The sequence below is a fragment of the Labeo rohita genome, chromosome 9, assembly GCF_022985175.1.
Source record: "Labeo rohita strain BAU-BD-2019 chromosome 9, IGBB_LRoh.1.0, whole genome shotgun sequence".
In the NCBI taxonomy this organism is placed as follows: Eukaryota; Metazoa; Chordata; class Actinopteri; order Cypriniformes; family Cyprinidae; genus Labeo; species Labeo rohita.
The window spans coordinates 10,941,857-10,963,650 of record NC_066877.1 but is presented as its reverse complement, the minus strand read 5'-3'; the positions used below and the strand labels follow the sequence as shown (position 1 = coordinate 10,963,650).

The window sequence follows — 21,794 nt, the reverse complement described above, 5'->3', positions numbered from 1 at the left end:
CAATCACGCACAGCTGCATGCATGCATACTGTTATCATATCAATATAGCTTCTATTCATTTAATTGAACTGATTTAGAGTATCCTGCTCTGGGCACACAGCGAGAGAATGTGTAAGCTCTGGCTGTAGATGTTGACTGAGGTGCCACTGTTTATTAGATGTGTTGTCATTATTGTTGAGACAGTTTAATGGAGCCACCTGTGGGCAGCCCTGACTCATCTCAGTGGAGAGCTAACAAGCCACTATTAACAATGCTATTCTTCTAATGCTATATTGTCTTGCATCATGGCATATCAGACCAAATCCTTTACTGGCATAGTGGATATTTAGAGAATTGCTATTAAAATATAAATATATAAATACGGAAAAATCTGAAAAACAAACATTTATGCACATTTGGGTGGATTCATTGCAAAAGTCTTCTATGCTTCAACCATTTTAGCTTTTCCCGATCACGATTAAATTAACTCTAAATTGTAAAACAAATGTTAATACTCATAATTCAATCTAATGGAGCCGGGCAGACTGGTTAGAATCACTATTCTTTCCACTCATTTTCTTTCTCATTGTGTATTATTTTATTTGTTTACTATATTCTGTTCTTCTGTAATTATTAGCAAAACCATGATTTGTCATTTTACTTATTAATTTAACATTGCAATGCCTGTGGTGACGATTTGCTGTTTGACAGCTGCTGCTGTTTTGATTTTAATCTCTTGTTACTCATAATGACCAGCCAGATTGTGTGGTATGATCCTCTTGTCTGGCTGTCTGGGTCAAAAGAGTGCTTTGATTTAGAAGATAAAATCCATTTCTATGGACTGTCTGTCACTGTTGCCAGGCAGGATGGAGCCATTATGAAGTTACTCAAGCAAGCGAGACATGAGTCTTCACAGTCAAAAGGCCGTAAATTACCTCACATGCTTGGTTGGGATCAAACATATATCAAAAGCAGCTTTCATCACTGCGGAGCCAACTGAAGGGTTTTGGATGAAGTCATCTGATAAAGTGCGGCCTTTCACCTACATAAACCATAACTGATGCATTTTTCTGGATTATATCACAAGGATTAGGACTAGCTCTCTGATCAACAGATAGTGACTAGTAACTCTATGTTATATATAGTGTTCATAATATGTACACTGTCTGAAGAAAATGCTCATGCAAAACTCACGCCTTGAGTTTTTGTGCATGGTTAAGCATTTCTAGGGTTGTTCGGGGCATGTCCAGTAGTGTGGCCAAGTTGAGAAATGTTTAACTTTATGCAAATGAGGAGCAATTTTTGGAAACTACAACTGATAGAACTACAAATGTTAGTGGATCTTAAATGCAGGCAAGACACAGTACAGAGAGTTGATTTCACTGTTCTGAATGATGTGTCTGTAAACATACAGATGAGGTCAAAAGTTTACATACACCTTGCAGATTCTGCAAAATGTTAATTATTTTACTAAAATAAGAGGGATCAAACAAAATGCATGTAATTTTTATATTTAGTACTGACCTGTATAAGATATTTTACATTAAAGATGTTTACATATAATCCATAAGAGAAAATAATAGTTGAATTTATAAAAATGACCCTGTTCAAAAGTTTCCATACTGTGTGCATGATTCTTAATTGTCTGTTGTTGCTGGAATGATCCACAGCTATGTTTTTTTTGTTTAGTGATAGTTGCTTATGAGTCCCTTGTTTGTCCTGAACAGTTAAACTGCCCACTGTTCTTCAGAAAGATCCTTTAGGTCCCACCATTGCTTTGGTTTTTCAGCATTTTTGTGTATTTAAACCTTTTCCAACAATGACTGTATGATTTTGAGATCCATCTTTTCAAACTGACGACGAGAGATTCATATGCAACTATTACAGAAGGTTCAAATGCTCCAGAAGGAAAAACAATGCTTTAAGAGCAAGGGAGGTGAAATTTTTTTGAATTTGAAGATCTTGGTAAATTATTTTGTTTTCTGGGAAACATGTAAGCATCTTCTGTAGTTTCTGAAGGACAGTACTAAATGAAAAAAATGTGATATTTAGACAAAATAAGAAAAATTATTCTGTTCAAAAGTTTTCACCCCTGGCTCTTAATGCATTGCGTTTCCTTCTGGAGCAACAGTGAGGGTTTGAACTTTCTGTAATAGTTGCATATGAGTCTCTCAGTTGTCCTCAATGTGAAAAAGTCATTGTTGGAAAGGGTTCAAATACACAAAAAATGCTGAAAAATCTAAAGGAAAAACAACAACCAGTTTAACTGTTCAGGACAAACAAGGGACTCATGAACTCAATCAACTATCACTAAACAAAACAAAACAAAACAAAACAAAAAAAAAAGCACAGCTGTGGCTCTTTCAGGTAACAACACAGTATTAAGAATCTATCTAAGTGTATGTAAACTTTTGAACAGGGTCGTTTTTATAAATCAAACTATTATTTTCTCTTGTGGACTATATGTAAACATCTTTTATGTGAAGTATCTTATTCAGGTCAGTACTAAATAAAAAATAACATGCATTTTGTATGATCCACCTTATTTTGGTAAAATAATTAACATTTTGCAAGGTGTATGTATACTTTTGACCTCAACTGTAGACATGAATGTAATAAAATGACATGTAAAAAGAAACTGTCAACAGCTTTAGTGAGTTTGTTTAATACACAGATAATTTTTTGATTACGTGATGCAATGAGTAGTTTAGCACTGATGCAGTTATGCAGCAATATTGAAACAATTTGCTCTAATTTCCTCTGTATAATGCTTATTGTCTGGGACAAGAAAACTGATTATTTATCTAATTCGAATGACATTTTGAAACTGCTGGCAGTATGATCCAGTTTAAACTGTATATTGATAGATCGTTCATATGGTTAATGTTTTATTTCACTAGCACTGCTGAAGTTTATATAAAAACACTCTCCAACAGCAGACTGTTGGCTCCGTCCCTCCTTCACTGTAAGTCCATGGGATTTCATCAACGCACCATGTAAAAACCAAAAGTCTGATCACTTGAAAAGTAATAGCACCCCTTTCTTTAACAGCTTCGGTTAATTATCCCTGCACGTAACTACACCATTGGATTTCTCCACAGATGACCATTCAAAATAGCTCAGTATATTAAAAAAATGCAAATTTCTGAAAGAAACAGCAAGAAAGAAATTTGAAATAGACCTTTTTTCTCATCTACCACCATTAGCATCACAGCCAAAGCACCAGCATAGTAAAACAGCTCTAGCTCCATAATTATTATTAAAGATTTCTGGACTTTGTGCTGTCAGCAGCATTATCAGTGAGTATGACTGATGTTATTTTCCAGAGGTTTCAAAGTGATCAGTCACATGGCACTTACAGTTCAGGGTCAAAAAATGACTGGTCACAAAGCAAAGATCACAGCATCCAGGATGCATACTTATGGTGCCGCATACGCTAGCCGAGCAACTGCCATTGAGATGAATGACCATGCTAACGGAAAGCAAATCAGTTGGTAATGGCCTGTTACCAGCAAGACATCAGCTCGAAACTCTAGCAACCATGTATCAGTCCTGGTGCTACAGGAAACACTGAACGACATCCAGCATGACCAAGATCTCCACATTTCCACATGTTCATACTGTACTACATTTTTAATGGAAAACCACATCTGTGCGCAACGTGTACGATAAATCACCTTCCTCTCTATCAGAGCCACTGAAGATGGCTTTCACAGACCGGTTGCTGGCATATGCTCTTACCTTACTGAATGCCCAGGAGTTTAATTAGCATTGGAGCCACCTGGATCTCTCTATGGAGTGAACATCTGAAACAAAAACAAATTCAGGTAGAAAAACAACCTGTTACTGCCTGCTGCTTTATCACGCCGGAAAACACGAGAGGGAAGGAGGGAGGTCGAGATGCACATCTGCTGGAGTTTAATAATACCTTTGTTTTACAGGTCTGTTTCATCAAACATACACAGATACATGCACATGCACACTCTTCTTCCTCCTACACAGCATGTAAATTAATGGTTGTGGTAACAGCAGGTCTGTATAGGTGGATGTTTGTGTGTGTGTGTACGGGGTCAGAGAAGGAAAGGGGAGCGTCAATGTGTGTGTTTACCCCGAGGCTGTGTGTACTGTCAGCATACACTCTTAAAAACAACACGGTGGAAATTAATAGAGGAGGAAATGAATTATGTCTCGAAACGATTGGCCAGACTTCACAGCCAGGTTACCAGGGGCCGAGGGACTCAATTCTTCCCACTGCTGAAAAAAAAAACTCTAAAACACACACAAACGAATAGAATGACAGTTAGTGTAATAACAGGAGAGGAGAAATTAGATGGTTCACAGCCTGTAGTTAAGAAGCTGAGGCCATTTTTATGCCACACTGATGGCTTTTTCTCTCTCTTACTTTCTGACACTGCACAAATTGGATAGGTGTTATAGCACATGTGTGTGAAAACACCTTTCTCTGTCTGTCTCTCCCTTTGCTGATAAGTGTTTGGTGTGCGAATTCACCTGTGGTAAGGCGAAGGCAGAATCAACAGGAAAGTACACTTGTTGAGTACAAGATGTGTTAAATTTAACTGTGTAGGTAATGAAACCACTGGAGAATATGCACTGGCCACAAAAAGTATGCTACCCTTTTAAAAAAGTATTCTACAAAATGTCATGGCTTTAGTTCAGGGTTTTTTAAACTGGTATCCTGGGACCCTCAGAGGATTGCAAGGGGTTTCTAGGTAGTTTGCAGAAAAAGTAAGAGAAATAAGACTTAAAGGAGAAGTTCACTTCTAGAATGAATATTTCCTGATAATTTACTCACCCCCATGTCATCCAAGATATTCAAGTCTTTTTAGTCGAAAAGAAATTAAGGTTTTTGAGGAAAACATTCCAGTATTTTTTAAAGGGTTGAAGGTCCAAATTGCAGTTTCAATGCAGCTTCAAAGGGCTCTACATGATCCCAGCTGAAGAACAAGGGCCATATCTAGCAAAACGATTGGTCATTTTCAAAGAAAAATACAACTTTATATATTTTTTAACCACAAATGTTCGACGTGCACCAGCTTGATCTCACGCATTACGCAATAAAGCATGGATTAGGCTGAAGTACCGACCCAGTGAATGTGCAAAGATGAGCATTTGTTATTAAAAAGTATATACATATGTCTTTTTTTTCATAGAAAATTATTAATTGTTTTGGTAGATAAGACCCTTATTACTTGTCTGGGATTGTGTAGAGCACTTTGAAGCTGTATTGAATTTGGAATTCGGACCTTTAGCCCGTTGGCAACAAATTAAGTCCATTATATGGAGAAAATTGCTGGAATGTTTTCTTCAAAAAACTAAATTTCTTTGCACCTGAAGAAAGACAGACATGAACATCTTGGTTGACATAGGGGTGAGTAAATTGTAATTTGAGTTGTAATGTAACAGAAGTTGCGAGAGATAATTTCTTCTGCATTGTGGTGAAACAGATTATTTAAAAATAAAAACAATGTCAACAAGGACATTTTTGTTTAGAAATTAGGAAAGATTTAGAAAATAGGGTTAATTTCCATTTCATGCTGACTTAACATAATACAGTATTTTAAACACATTTACTAAATGTCATTTAATATTTACTGAATCATGAAAGTCATTTTATACAGGTTAAGTAAACAGGCTCGTCACTCTACGAAGAGAAGAGAGGGGCGGGGCGAGCAGAGCTCATTAACATTTAAAGCAACCTCGACCAGAACAGGATGATTTTTGCAGAGCTCATTTTGACAAGGTAAAAAGGGTGTTGTTTTACACAACAATTGGGAATTTTTAACCAAAGTATATTATGGACTTTTCATTAAGACCCTAAAGAATAATATCAACTGGAAAATGGGCATCCGATGACCTCTTTAAGATTTATACATCTAACATTATATTAATAGTGGATAAAAAACATGCTATCAATTTTATATGAAGTAAAAGTTCACCAATATTTTTTTGCTTTAGAAAATAGTGACAACATAACACCCATTTATTTAATTTAGAAAACAACATGTTGTATTTATAATATGCCACTTAATATTTTTCTCACACCATATAAATGAGCCTTTTAAAACTTAATTATATAGCTGCTATTGTATTTTATGGAGGCGGTTGCAAGGAAAACAATATTTTGTTGTAATATATCATTTAATTATTAACACTTGAATTATAAAATTCATATTTGTAATGTACTGTAAATGTATGAAGATAAACATTATCACAGGTTCATGAGTTAGTGTTTATGTGCATACCTCTGTGTACGTGTGTGTGGGCTGTAGTCTGAGCAGCTGGGGCCGTCAGTAATTCCAATTCCTGAGGGGGTTGTTATTCTGCAGTTTATAGGCCCAAGCAGCGCTCCACTCCCTGGCTGAGACACCACCACAGAGACGGAGGCAGAGATGGAAAGACGGGGGACCAAACCACATAGCTCATATGCCATTCCAGAGCAATCACACACGCCGTCTTTACTTTGCATACAGGAACTCATGCAACACACCACCTGCATACACACACACATTCACACAGGCCAAACGAAAGGCTTCAATAGGCTGTGATTGATAAAACATGTCTCGGAGCGCTTACTCACTGAATGAACCTGAGAGAGAAGGTAATGATACCCCTCGATACCCACTGGAGCTGGCTAAGCCGCCCTCTGGGTAACGGTAATGTTTTCCTCTTGTGTTCCCATGGCCTTGCTCAAGCAGTGGAATGTTAAAAATAAGCCCATTAAAAGGTGGGGAAAGTGCTGGGTGAGGGATGGGTTTGTGTGTGTGTATGTATACTGTGAGGGACAATAAGCAGGTATCCAAACTCCGCTGAACCTTTGCAGCTGTTTTCTCTAGTTACATGCACACAGCCAAAAAACTGACAACTGACAGGCCTTTAAAATATGATGTTTGATAACAAAGTTCGGGAGGAGCACGATCAGATAATCAACTAATTCTGCACAGGTGCAGCTCATCTAGCTAATCATCCAAACTAGCACAAGTCATATATATGCACACAGCCGACTTACCTCCGTCATTCGACTGTTTTTTGGCATCCCCCCTCCAACCCAACTCCTCACTCTTAATCTATCCTCATCCTGTACTTGGGATGGGGGGGGTTCTCTGGGTTCGGGCCATATTCCGGGCTCGGAGCCCTCCCCCAGGACAGCACGCTCAAATATGCTTACTGTTTACTCAACCAGATTAGATGTGGTGAACTCGTGAATCTGTAAACAAGACTGAAAAGAGATGTATGCCATCAGGACACACATCTCAAAGACTGACAGGGCTGTACAACAACAATAGACTTAAAAGCATTTACATGCAATGTACACTGTAGGTTTAGATTTACATGTGTGTTCTGCTAGTTATGTATGATTTATTAGTCCAGAGGTTCTCAACTCTTGCCCTCGAGGTCCACTTTTATCAAAATCACCTGTCTGTAACTTTCTAGTGATATTGAAAACCTTGTTCAGGTGTGTTTGATTAGGGTTGGCCTGAGCTAAACTGCAGGAAAGTGGACTTTGAAGGCCAGAGATAAGAACCCCAGTATTAGTATTAGTAGTCTCCCTTATGAAAATTAACCATGGTTTTATTATGGTAAAAGTGTACTACCCATGGTTTTTGGTGCATTGATTACCATTTGCATAACCATAGTTTTACTACAAATCCCATGGTTAAACTATGGTTAGTGTAGCAAGACCATGGTTAATTTGTGTTAATTTGTTTTTTTGTTTTGTTTTGTTTTATTTGTTGTAAAACCATAGTAAACTGGGCTATGCAGATGTGCATAAAAAGTTACCACTGTGCAATGATTTTATACAAAATTAAACGTGATGTTGTTTCAGCAAACAAAAAAGTTAATAGTGACTTACATTTCAGCAGTGTTCGAATTGTGTCGAAGCTCTTGGGGGGTCCCCCTAACACCCCCCCCCCATTAATAATCCTTATGTTAATATGATTCAGATTTTTGTCTTGTCCGTGTTATCATTGCGAAAACCCAATTCTAAGATAAAATCTTATTTTACGATGAACAGTGAATTAGGTGTACAAACAACTAAGCACTAAGCAAAGAAGAACTAAATATCTAGCTGAGAAAATTAATATTTTTAAGTTTAAAGTGCTTTTTACCTTTTGTGGCCATTATTTAAACCTTAATAAAGCCATTCTTTTTTCTGAATGTGTGCATTATCTTTTGTGCCAAATTCTTATATTTAATCAATAAAGTAACTTTGAATAATAAGACATTTTAGGCTGTTATCACACAAATAAAATCATTATCAACAAAATTCATATTTTCAATACAGAGTAAACACAACACTGCATCTGAATTGGCATTTAAATGTATTTGCCCACTGTTTAATGCAGGACATGAATGCATTTAACCTGCAGTTACAAATGCATGAAAAATGTTTTAATATTTTAATCCCGTTGAATGCTGATATTTACAATTATTTAAAAAAATTAGGCGGTACATTTAAATGTGAATTACAACCGCCAGTAGGTGTCACAGTTAATAAGTGAGTCATTTCGATTGAACCGAATCATTTAAACGGTTGATTCATTCGGGAACGAAACACCGTCATGTTGTTTAGAGACGCAAAACAGTGCATTGGCTGTGTTTGGAATGTTTTTGGTGGCGAAGTAGAGCAAAATAGGCAATATGGTGTCTAAAACGTAAGTCACTTAATATTAACTCACAATTTATTGAACTGTTGTATAAAATCAATATCCCATTTATGATTTTTGCAAAAAAAAAAAAAAAAAAAAAAAGCACTCTTCGTGTGATATTAACTATATGAAATGATAAAAATATACATTTTCTGCCCCCATATCCTGAATTTTGAGAAAATACATTTTATTAGACTGAATCACTCAGTGAAAGAACGCACTCTAAATGAGCACAGTCAGTCCAGCTAGTGTTTAAGCACTCATAACTCCTCTTATAATCAATGAAGCGGTCCACACTGGATGATCAATATGTATTACTTACTTACATAGTTCATACATCTGCACTTCGTTGTTTATGATGAGGGAATTCGTGAGTTCAATCTGAACAAAACTCCGGGTTTCAGCAATGATTATTCTGGACGCCTCTGATTGGCCACTGCATTCTAAACTCAACAGAGTCGTGTGTGATTGGTTATAATGCGCAACGCTGTAAAAACGCGTAAAAATAAAATATGATTAACGTGAGCAGGTCTAAATTTAATACAGCAATCGAATCTTTTCATTTAATTTGCACTAGTTTTATGTTTGAAGTATTATATTTTATTGAAAAAATAGGGGACTCCCCAAGTATATTTTTTTGGGTGTTATGGAGGGTCCCTTAATGCTTATGGGAGGTCCAGGGCCTCCTCAGCCCCCCCTCAATTTGAACACTGCATTTCAGATGTAAATCAGATGTAAACACAATCCGTTGCCACCAATGATTGCTTCAGAATCTCGACGGAAGTAGATGGACACAAATGCTGCAAATGCTGGACAAACTATATTTTATGTACTGTTTTTCAGTCAGCTTTATTGGGAAGTGGAATGTCTGTTTTTCTTCTGCAAACGAAAAAAGTTCCAAACGAAGCCTGTGCATGAACGAAATTTGTTTAGTAAGGTATTACATTCCTGAATGAATCAGTGTTGTTGATGGTAACTATAATTTAACCATGATATTTGTAGTAAAGTGGTTTTACAAATGGTAAGCAATATGATTACACCTTTACTATAATAAAACCATGGTTAATTTTCGTAAGATGACTCAATTTTAACAGCTTAAAACATTACTGTGATCTACATTTTTGTTGCTTTACTCAACACTCAATATTTCTGTTAATATTTCAGTGATTATTTTATTGGTCTAAAGTGCCCATATTTGAAAGGTTCAGTTTGAGAGTTCCCAACGACAGGTTTGCATGCAGGTAAAAACAAAAAACAAAAAACACTTTCATTTTCTTGTAATATGCATTTAATTTTGCGTTATTTCTTAACGATTTCAAACTATTCGTTCGAAGATTCCCGCCCACCTGGTGCATGATTCACTCCTTTGAGTCGGTTCTATTCGGTGATTTAAATGGTTGGTTTGCGATTCAGATTCAAGCATTGGAGGTTCCAACGAATATAACTACGACGTGTAAAAACGATTTACCTGTATTTACTTGCTATAATCCATGGAATACAATCCTGTGTGTTAGTGATGCCAATGATGATGAAGGTCTTAGTAACAACTTAAAGGTAAAGGTATTTCCCATACAAAATTCAACAAATTGTGCCGCAGCAGTGATTTCTTTTTACCACTCTTGCAGCAGACAGTCACAATAGTAAGCTCTAATTCTCACCGCCGCAGCAGTGATTTCTTCCACCATTCCCAGAGAAGATACGATACCAAACTCTATTACTCCCCTCCTCAGCAACGACGTCTCCTACCTTCTTGCAGCAGACGTCATACCAACTTCTATTTCTCACTGCCGCAGCAGTGAGTTCTCCCACTGGCCTCAGCAGATGTCACACTAAACTTTTTGTTCACTGCCGCAGCAGTGAATTCTCCCACTGGCCTCAGCAGACGTCATACCAAACTCTATTGCTCACTGCAGCAGCAGTGAATTCTTCCACCGGTCTCAGCAGATGTGTAGAGGTCAGTATTTCTTCCACTGGTCTTGGAGGAGTTTCCATTCTAAATCACTATTTCTCACCTCCGCAGCAATGACATCCCCACCTTTCTTGCAGCAGACATCATACTAACCTCCATTTCTCACTGCCGCAGCAGTGATTTCCTCCACCGGTCTAAGAGCAGGAGCGATCTCGTTTGTTAGCCCTTCACCTGCCTTATATTGCCCTAATGCGGCAACAGGGAAACGTATTCTGCACATTCTTGGGGGGGAGAGATTGAATCAATAAAGGTTTTCTCTACTCGTATCACAAAACTACTCGCAGTTGATTGCCCGGCTTGCTGTCTCTTGTAAGCACTTTTTGGGGGGGGGTCGAACTCAGCACTCAAGCCGAGCCTCGGGTTCGAGCCTCCATTAAGGACAGCAAGCCAAGTTTGTTTACCATTGCCCATTAGAACAGGATGGGCAGGCAAACTCGTGAATCCTTAATAAAGTTATAGGCCTGTGACAGCTTAACCCAGTCTTACATAATGAATAATAAATAAATAAATAAATATTTGGAAATTTGTCTCTCACTTGGTTACAATACACTTCTCACAAAAACACACTGCCTTCATTGCTTTAGAGGAATTTTTCCTCTCTGTTTGCAATCTGTCAAAAGTTTGGATTTCAAATGACAATTTCTGTGTTGCTTCTGTTTAGGAAATAATCTCTAAGCAGAGTCAAATATCTGTCTCCTTGCTTCCAGCCATTCTGCGTTCACTCTGCTATGTTCTTCTCTTTCTTTACTGGAAAAAGTTCCTATCCAGACTTTGATGTCCAATCCAGCTATCTCAAGGTAACACTAACAAAATAAAACATCACGTTATTGATTCTCCAATTACAAAACTGATCTAGCAGCCCTTTCCTCTGTCTTTCACTGTCTGTAATTCACACACTTACATATTTACACTCACACAAACCTTATCATTTTCTCCCAGTGAGACGTGAATTTGATTATCTTCTGAATAGATAATAAGCACCAAAGATGATTTATAACGTCATTATCGATGAAGGCATTTTTACAGCATCAATGTAATCATATTTCATAAAGTCCATTCCCCCACGACAACCGAACGTCCGACTTTCACCAACAATATAAAACGATCAAAACATCCCGAATAATTATTTTCAAAACAATCACTGTGTGGAAAGCGAGAGAGAAAGCCTTTTTACAGAAATGTAATTTGATTTTGCTGGAGGCAGATGAGTCAGAGGCTTTCGCAGCGTGGCAGGAGAAAGACTGACTGCGAGCAGCCTGCAAAAGACGTCTCTAATTTTCTGACAGTCATATGACTGCCCATTTTTAACCTGCCTTCACCCCCTCCCACATCTCCTCATTTGCATACAGGGGAATAATAACCCAGAGATGTGAGGCTACAGAAACAATATGACGGGTGGTGTTGATTTCACTGTGGCTATGAAACGTAATTGCGGCATGAAGGGAAACGTGAGACGTACGAAGGCCCGTCTGATCTCAGCAGCAGTTTGCATGCTGCTGCCAAATACCTCAATGGCGGCAGACAGCGCATTGAGACGAGGCTAACACCAGCTTTCATCAACCCAAACATGCCACTTATGGTGTTTAAACAACCTTAATGGAAAATAGCACAGGTCCTTCTCCACACGCCCATTTGAAGAGGGCGGTTGGTGGGCACTTGGTATTGACAATCTCCCTGAAAAAGGGAAGTGGTAGAAAGAAAAATAAATATAACAGGTTGTTGCTTCACTTTGTTCAACATGATGGTAAATCTGTTGTTAAGTAGATATTTACAAGAGCTGAAGCCAAACAGCTCTTCTAGGTAGAACACGGTGATAAACAAGCACATGTTCACAAAGTGAACTCAAAGACACCCTCCCTCAAGAAGAGTCTGGAACTTTTTAGTCTTGGAACATGATAAAATAGAAGATCTGAAAGCAGGTGTGGAATGTCTTCACAGAAATATTATACAGGCCGTAGTCTTTGCCATCACATATTCCAGTCCAAATGAATTCAGTGTGGAGAAAGACAATTAGAGTCAGACTTATATATGCCACAAAAGGCAGTATATTAAATTAGGCTTAAAGAGAAAGTTCTTTTTTTGGACTAATTTTGTTTCTCAGAAAGACAGTTTAAATAGAAAAAATGTTTCTCACAGTGTGACTGTGTTGTGTATCAAAGTCAGGCTCAAAACTCAAAAGATGTTTACCAACAAGATATGAAAAAATTTAATTTTCCAAGCTTGGCTGACCCTTTGCGAACATGAGATAGGATTCCAGAATGATCCTATTTCATTAGCTGTATATCCTCTCACATCTAGGATGGAAAATCAGGTCAAGTAATATACTAAAAAGGGAATATTTGCAGTTTATGAAGGTAAACATAAATGTACTGATGCTGCTATTACAGCCGGCAGATTTAGTTTAGTATCTGGATCTCCAGAATTGCCTTTAAGTACTACAGCAAAATGAAAAAAGGATTCCAAAAAGTGTTTTATTGGAATGGCTGTGAAATAAACAATTCTTATTAGTTTTAGATGTTAGTTTAAGAAAATTCTAAGACATGTATAGACATCTGTAGCTAATATCCATTATGTTTTTAATGCAGATTGTTGTCATTATTTGCTTTAAAGGGGGGCTACTATGCAAACATCCTTTTTATAAGGTGTTTGAAAACAGTTGTGTGGCCGCAGTGTGTGAAAACAACCAGCCTATATTGGTCAAAATACACCCACTAATTTTTTATAATGCCAGTAAATCATAAAAAGTCTGTGAACATGCAATTCCCGATTTCACCCTATGACGTCGTCGGAGAGAAAAACTCCTGCCCATTTATGACGATCTCTGTCCTATTAGCATAGACACAGCCCTGAGTGAAAAGCAGCAGTCTGCCATTACTGTTTTCTTGCTGTAGCTGCTGGAGATATACAATGTCAGCGCCAAAAAGGCATTACAAGTGTGGTGGGATGCACCAACGAACATCTGTCCATCTGAGCCGCTGAGGACACTGTGGTTAAATTTCATTTTCGAAGGAAATGTCCTAGAAAAAATCAGTAAAGCCCCCTGTATTTAGGGATCAATACAAATGCTTTGAGCACGAACGTCAGTGTTTGTTTTCCAAGCTGCGTTTCTGAAAGTGCTTTTTGGTACTCTTTAAGGCTAATTTTGCTAAAGCTACCATTGTCTCTGTCTGTTTTCACTGATGCTGCCTTCAAGTGCTACCAGAATGATCATAAATAGGAATGTGGAAGTTAAAAATAGTATTCGAAAGCAATGTGAAGTTGACCACTTGAATTTGTCAAGTTCATAATTATTTATCGTACCATGCTCCCTGTCTGTGTAATTCATAAACACACATTTATTATTGCACAGTACAATCAGATGACTTTAAAACTGATTCCGGTTGGAACATATAAGGCTGAACACCGCTACTGAGAGTTTCTGACATTTTCAGTATGTGAGAATGTCTTGTTTTGTTTTTGCCGGGTCTTGAAGCTCTGCCCTCCTCTCTAAAGGGGGCCGTGAGCACCAGCTCATTTGCATTTAAAGGGACAAACACCAAAATGGTGCGTTTTGGCTTAAACCCTAAAAGTGGCAATTTTAACAAGCTATAAAAAATCATTTGTCAGGTATGTTGAGCTAATACTTCACATACACACTCATCATCAGAGACTTATTTTACATCTTGTAAAAAGGGACATAATAGGTCATTTTAGCGGATGGGAGCTTGGGCCTCATCATTTTCACATACAGTACACACACACACAGAGCAAGTGTCCCCTTTGCAGGTCTCTTGTCACTTGTGGCTCAGGCCGTCTCCAGCCATCTGCCACTGGGAGGATGTTTGAATCTGATTCAAACGCTCCTGACAGCTTTCTACACATCCCTGGTCTGCCTGTAGTAAAACATTTATTCCCATCAGCAGATTCTCTGCATCAAACTCATGAGAGATTCACTCTGTAACTTTACTTTTGGCTTCTGGCAAGAAAGCAATGCAATGATTGTACCTATTATGAAAGATAAACAGCTTTTATGAGAGCAAGGAACAAGAAATGGAGGAGAACTGGACTTCCAGAACAACAATTTACAAATAATTTACTCACCCCCCCCCTTGTCATCCAAGATGTTCATGTCTTTCTGTCTTCAGTCGTAATGAAATTATGGTTTTTGAGGAAGGCATTTCAGGATTTTCCTCATTTAATGGACTTGATTAGTGCCCTGATATTGAACTTCCAAAATGCAGTTTAAATGCAGCTTCAAAGGGCTCTAAATGATCCCAGTCAAGGAAGAAGGGTCTTATCTAGCGAAACAATCTGTCTTTTTTTTTTTTAGCACAGGCTCTGGGATGTGCGTCCACGACGCTATGAATCACGTCTAAGTTCATTGTCTGTGTACTCCGGCTCAAAAAGGTAGAGTGTGGCGAAAAACTCCATCTTATTTTCTCCTACAACTTCACATTTGTCCGACATTGTTGTGTTTGTAAACAGTGTTTGACTTACTTGCACTGCCTTAGTCCTTGCACGTTCACTTTGTAAACACTTGGTCTGTAATTCCGCGTGACCTTTCGACGTGATTCAATAGTACGCAATGTCGTGGACGCGCATCCCAGAGTCTGTGCTACACAAGCTTTTGTGCTTAAAATGTATACAATTTTTTATTTTCAGAAAAAATGACTGATCTTTTCACTAGATAAGACCCTTCTTCTTCGGCTGGGATCGTTTAGAGCCCTTCGAAGCTGCATTTAAACTACATTTTGGAAATTCAAAATCGGGCACCAATGAAGTCCATTATATGGATAAAAATCCTGAAATGTTTCCTTCAGAAACCATAATTTCTTAACGATTGAAGAAAGAAAGACATGAACATCTTGGATGACAAGGGGGTGAGTAAATTATTTGTAAATTGTTGTTCTGGAAGTGGACTTCTCCTTCAACAAGAGTTGCAAATATGGCAAAAATCACAAGAGCAAAATCACTGAAAAATCACAATCAGACATACACAACAAAACCAGAAGAGTCTTTTTAATGAATGTGAAATGTTGCCTGCAGTGCTTGAGCAACTACAAATCTGATCAGTTATAGATCATTTATTCTATCATTTGCTGTTTTGTTGAACAATTCAATTTTTAACATATTTCATTGATCTTAAACAAAGTCCAGTTTGAGCTCTAATGAGAGTATTGGCCCAAGACATTCTAGGTTTCTAAAAAGACCATCACAAAAAACAGCAGAGAAAACAATCCCACCCAGTAGCGCTTGGGAGTCCAATTCAAGGTCTTCTCAGCCAAATCCAAACATCACGTATCATCAGAGAAACCACAAGACTGAGTCAGCCAAGACTTCAGCCCTGATCACTGACAAATTCCCTTGCTCCATTCTGTGCCCCTCACTCCTCGTTGATGGATGGTGAATTGCATTTCTCGAACGTGGCGTCGCTGTTAATGAGGAAAGATAGCAGGCATCCACATGACAGCATATTCCTGAATGAGCCACATAACTGACGCTACATGATATTATTTGGTCGGGGGCTGTCAGGATCCAGAACAAAATAATTATGCACACGGATCATTAGTCAAGTCAACATCAAACAGGAAACAAACAAATGTGCCCTTGTATCTGCAGGGATCTGGGTTTAAACTGAGATGGAGGCCACTGCTGCGCAGTGATGCACAGCGAGCTGCTCTAAAATGAGAGTTTTGAATGTATGCAGAGCTGAATATCTTATTCATGTGGTGTGATGCTGTTTCTCTTCTTGTGTTCATTACTATGTTTATGTTTGAAGTAAGAGACAAGATCACAGTGATATATTTAATGAGTCATGGAGGGATGTTACTTTTGAATGTCTGTCCATGTATGGATTGTGTGTGGTCTAGTCTGAAGGGCTGTCTATAAACTGACAGTGTGTTGGAGACGGTGACACTCACCTCTTGTTTGTCTCCCTTCAAAACAGCTGCACAGGGTGCTGAATTAGGACTGCAAACACATTTCAATGGATTGTCTGAGATGAGCTGAACTTAAATGGGACTGAAATGGACTTGATGTGAAATTTACCCCACCAGTGTTTGAGATTTTCCTACAGGATCGATGTGCAGTGGAACTTTTGTACACACATAGATAAATGGACAGACGGATGGATAGATAGTTGGGTAAACAGACAGATAGACAGATGATAAGCAGACAGACAAATAGATGGATACTGTAGATAGACAGACCGACAGATAGATAAACAGATAGAGATAGATAGACAGACAGACAGACAGATAGATAGATAGATAGAAATTTTTAGTACTGACCTAATATGATATTTCACATAAAAGATGTTTACACATAGTCTATAAGAGAAAACAATAGCTGAATTGATAAAAATGATCCCGTTCAAAAGTTTACATCCCTTAATGTGATTCTTAATACTGTGTTCTTACCTGGATGATCCACAGCTGCTTTGTTTGTTTGTTTGCTTAGTGATAGTTGTCCCTTGTTTGTCCTGAACAGTTAAACTGCCTGCTGTTCTTAAGAAAAATCCTTCAGGTCCCACAAATTCTTTGGTTTTCCAGCATTTTTTTCTCTCTGAACCCTTTTAACAAGGACTGTATGATTTTGAGATCCATCTTTTCACACTGAGGACAGCTGTAGGACTCATATGCAACTATTACAGAAGGTTCAAATGCTCACTGATGCTATAGAAGGAAAAACCATGCATTAAGGCTGGGGCGTGAAAACTTTTGAACAGAACGGAGATGTGTACATTTTCCTTATTTTGCCAAAATATCATATTTTTTCATTTAGTACTGCCCTTTAGAGGTTACAGAAGATACTTACATGTTTCCCAGGAGACAAAATAAGTTAAATTTACCCTGATCTTCAAATTCCAAAAGTTTTCACCCCCTGGCTCTTAATGCGTCATGTTTCCTTCTGGAGCATCAGTGAGCATTTGAACCTTCTGTAATAGTTGCATATGAGTCGTTGGAAAGGGTTAAAATACACAAAAATGCTGGAAAACCAAAGAATTTGTGGGACCTGAAGGATTTTTCTGAAGAACAGCAGTCAGTTTCACTGTTCAGGACAAATAAGGGACTCATAATGAACAACTATCACTAAACAAAAACTGTGGATCATTCAGGTAACAACACAGTATTAAGAATCAAGGGGATGTAAACTTTTGAAACGGGTCATTTTTATAAATGTATTATTTTCTATTGTGGACTATATGTAAACATAATTAATGTGAAATATGTTATTCTGGTCAGTACTAAATAAACAATAACATGCATTTTGTATGATCCCTCTTATTTTTAATGATTCTGAAAGGGGGGTGCAAACTTTTGACCTCAACTGTAGACAGATCTATCCGATAGATAGATAGATAGATAGATAGATAGAGATATTATCTATATCTATCCATCTATCTATCTAGATACTATATCTATCTATCTATCTATCTATCTATTTGTATGTCTATCATAGACACACAGACAGACATACAAATAGATAGATAGATAGACACAAATACAGTCATACAGATAGATAGATAGATACATAGATAGACAGACACACAGACAGATACAAACAGATAGATACATTTTCACACCAGTCACAAGTATCGTTAATCATACTTTATTAAATAATAATAATAACAATAAAAAAGAACTTTTTTTCTGTACAAAGTCTACAAACAACAATTTTTGAATGTTCTGACCAGTGCCGGGATCTCCATGTCTTTTGGTGTTGGCCTCCTGTCCCAGACAGACGAGGTAATACTATCACAGCTCTGCAGCAAAGCCAAAACAGGCCAGAGCTCCAAGGCACTTGGAAAAGAGTCAACAGAGTCCAATGAAAACCGAGCTGAATACACACAATCTCTCCCTCTTCATCGCTCTCTCCCCCAACGATTGAACAATCCGTGTCTCCGGCTGCTTTCCGCACTCCCTAATAAGACGAGCCCCTCCACCCCCCTCGCTCACCCACAAGTCAACAGAACTCCCAGCGTGGCTCTGGGGAGCGAGAGGCCAGTCTGAGGTACAATACAGAAATTTACACACACTTTCCCCATGCGTGTACTCGTTCTATCGCTCTCTTCACCTCGAGGTGAAACGTTCTGTGAAATTCTCACCCTTCTCTCAGGCTTGCACCAAACCTGGTCTTGTTAGCCTTCATTTTCAGCAGCCCAAAATAAACCATGGAGTAAACAGACAGGTGAAATGAAAAAAAGCAAGTGTGAGGCCTGACTCCTCCGAGGCCCCAGTGGCTTCAAACCCAAGGACTGGTGTTTCAAAATGGCTCTCCTCCAAAACAGTTTGCTTAAGGCTCGATTGTTTGTACATGAAAGTGGCTTGGGGATTTTCCAGCTCCTTCACCAAAGTCGCTCTGCCAGCTTGAGTCTTTGTTACTTCAAGAATAGGGTAAAGAGAGGAGGAGAGAACTGAGATGCTCTCTCTCTCTTTCAACTCTCTCAACACTCTTTAGCTCAGTGGCTCTGAATCCTTAGCAATCCATAGGTTGCGATAAATTAGTTTGAGTTGTCAGCACAGAGTCTTCAACGCTATGCCTAGAAATCAAACGGTCAAAACCAAAGAAAGGAAAAGAGAAAAAATGGGACACAAAAGACAATCCTAATACTTCAGTCTAAAAGGATTTTTCTGAATGTAATACAGCATGTTTTCTTTCTCACTGTCAATGGCCACAACAAAAACATTATGCTACGAACAGACTGAACTGAAGTATAAAACATTCATAAGAGGCGTTGACACTTCAAAACGATTGTGGAAAGTGGCAAAAGACGTGATGGGATGGGAACTTAAGCGAGTCACCGAAAAGACACAAGTCTAAACTAAAGCAAATGTCCACAATATTCTAGGCCACAGCGTTCACACAATTGAGGCCGAGATTTCACAAGCAATCTGTCTTCTAGTCCTAGTGCCTCTCTCTCTCTTCTACCTTCCATTAAGCATTATTAGATTGTATTTTTCTTTACAAATCTATATCAATATACATTTCTTTAAAGTTCTTTTTCTTTTTTGAAACGAGGGAAAGTCATTAGGTTGATATGTGTTGATTCACGATTCACTCCCATTGAGCTGTGCACAGGAAGCTTCTATGCTCCCAGTGATTCTTCAACAATCCCAGTCAGAGATCAGCCCTATATTAGCGGCGTGAGGTCCATTCACAGTTTTGGATCAGGCCGGCACCAGTTCACGAGCGGACAGAGCGCATCTCCTGATCGGCTGCCATCAGGCCTCGGAGCAGCAGCGCTGCTGGTTGATCTTCACCTTGTGCTTGATGCCGTCATACAGCTCGAAGTTGTAGTTCTCCAGCGTGGTGGTGCTGCGGGATGATAGGCCGTTGTAGGAGCAGGTGCAGTAGAGCAGGAGACCGGCGCAAACCGCTCCCAACAAAACTCCCAGGGAACTCATGACAATGATGGTGACCAGGATGGGATCAAGGGTGTACAGCCAGGCGTTGTCTTTCTCTGAGATCCGCGTCACTGGAGGTTCTCGGGAGGGGTTGGGTGTGGTCCAGGCAGGGAACGGGAACCCTAAAAACGGGAGAGATGAAACTATACGTTTTAATTTTCACTCTAATAAAATGTTTTTCAGTTTTTTAATTATTGAATAGTTAATGAATACCGTGAAAACAAGTTGCCCTAAAAACAACACACGCCGGACAAAACACATGCCTCAGATTCGAGCTTGAAATTTTCTGGTATTTTGGATTTTTTGAAAAACCTACTTTTGCAAACTAGTCCTAGTTTTTTTCCCGATTGTAACCAAACCAGTGCAGGAAGATTCTCTGGAGAGTAAATATCAATAATTATCAATACCCTGTCGCTAAGGAACAAAACATTCCAAAGGGGCGGGGCCACTTTTAGCCTATAACTCCTTAATGGAATAAACATGTATGTAAGAGCTCAATCTGAAGTCACAGGAACAAAATCACAGAGCTTGGCCACTTGGTGGCGCTATACCAGGGAAAAAACATACAAATGGCTATAACTATGCAACCGTTTGTCCTATCAACATGTCCAAAGTGCGACAAGTGTCCATAAGGACATTTGCATATCACAAAAAAAACATTGACGCCATTGGCCGATGAAGTTTGAGCGCCTGTTAGACAAGGTTAACGGAAGCCGATCGGAATGAAACTTAGTGGGCCTGTTTGACTCATGGTGAAAATTTTGAAAGAAATCGGAGATTGGACCACAGATGGCACTATAACAATCATAAACATTAAAAAAAACATAATATTTCTACGAGAAATTACGTGGATTTGCCAAAAATGCTTTTTTAAATCATTGATTTAGGTAGTTGCATGCTACATAATGTGTTTCTTCTTATGTGCTTAAATGCTTTTAAGCATGTGAAGCCTGGTAATCGCTGCTTGCAGCTATATTTATTTTTGTTTTCATCGCACACAAGTATTCTCGTAGCTTCATAACATTACGGTTGACCCACTGATGTCACATGGACTGTTTGAACTATGTCCTTACTGCCTTTCTGGGCTTTGAATGTGTCAGCTGCATTGCTGTCTATGAAGGGTCTGAATGCTGTTGGATTTCATCAAATTTATCTTAATTTGTGTTCCAAAGATGAATGAAGGTCTTAGGGTTTTGGAACAACATGAGGGTAAGTAATTAATGAACTATATCTTTAATTTTTTTCAAGAAGTTTTGCTTTTCAAGTATAAAATACAGATTTATAAAAGATGTTTTGAAGAATAGTAGTAGGTGGCATAGTAGTCTTGTAGTTTTGGCTGAGTGTGTTGTATTCTTTTATATGTCAAGCTACCTGAATAATCTTACATGCTGTTATGGCACAGATATCTAAAGGTAACTCTATTGCCTGAGTAATGAAATTTGTTACTGGCCGAATAAAGAATTGTGCGCTTATAATGCATTGGCTAGGCATTCACATCTGCATTTGTGTGCTTGTGTACTTTCTGTTTCAGACTCATTTGTGTTTATTATTGAAACACACCAATAGAAAAACACAAATAGATTTACCTTGACCAACGCGATCTCTGCCATTGAATAGACGATTATTTCCAAGGTCTTCGGGTCTTCGCTCTGTTTGGAACACAAACACAACCCAAATGAAACACTCAGTGTTAAAACAAATATACAAAAAAGCTCTTTTGGTATAATCCAACTAAAAAACATTATTGTTCCATGAGTCAGTAACAATGTGCAAGCACAAAACGGCCAACAT

At 38.4% G+C, this 21,794-nt stretch overlaps 1 protein-coding gene across 1 annotated transcript in view; it reads right to left on the bottom strand.

Annotated features, from left to right (window-relative positions):
• Positions 1–18,191: 18,191 nt before the first annotated feature.
• nrp2b (neuropilin 2b) overlaps positions 18,192–21,794 on the bottom strand; it is an 82,437-nt gene continuing 78,834 nt past the window's right edge. Inside the window, exons 16-17 of the mRNA XM_051118599.1 lie at positions 21,590–21,652; positions 18,192–20,125 (exon numbers count right to left, since the gene is read on the bottom strand). Coding sequence (XP_050974556.1) covers positions 19,821–20,125; positions 21,590–21,652 — 368 coding nt within the window. The 3' untranslated portion in view covers positions 18,192–19,820. The remainder of the gene's footprint in view (positions 20,126–21,589; positions 21,653–21,794) is intronic.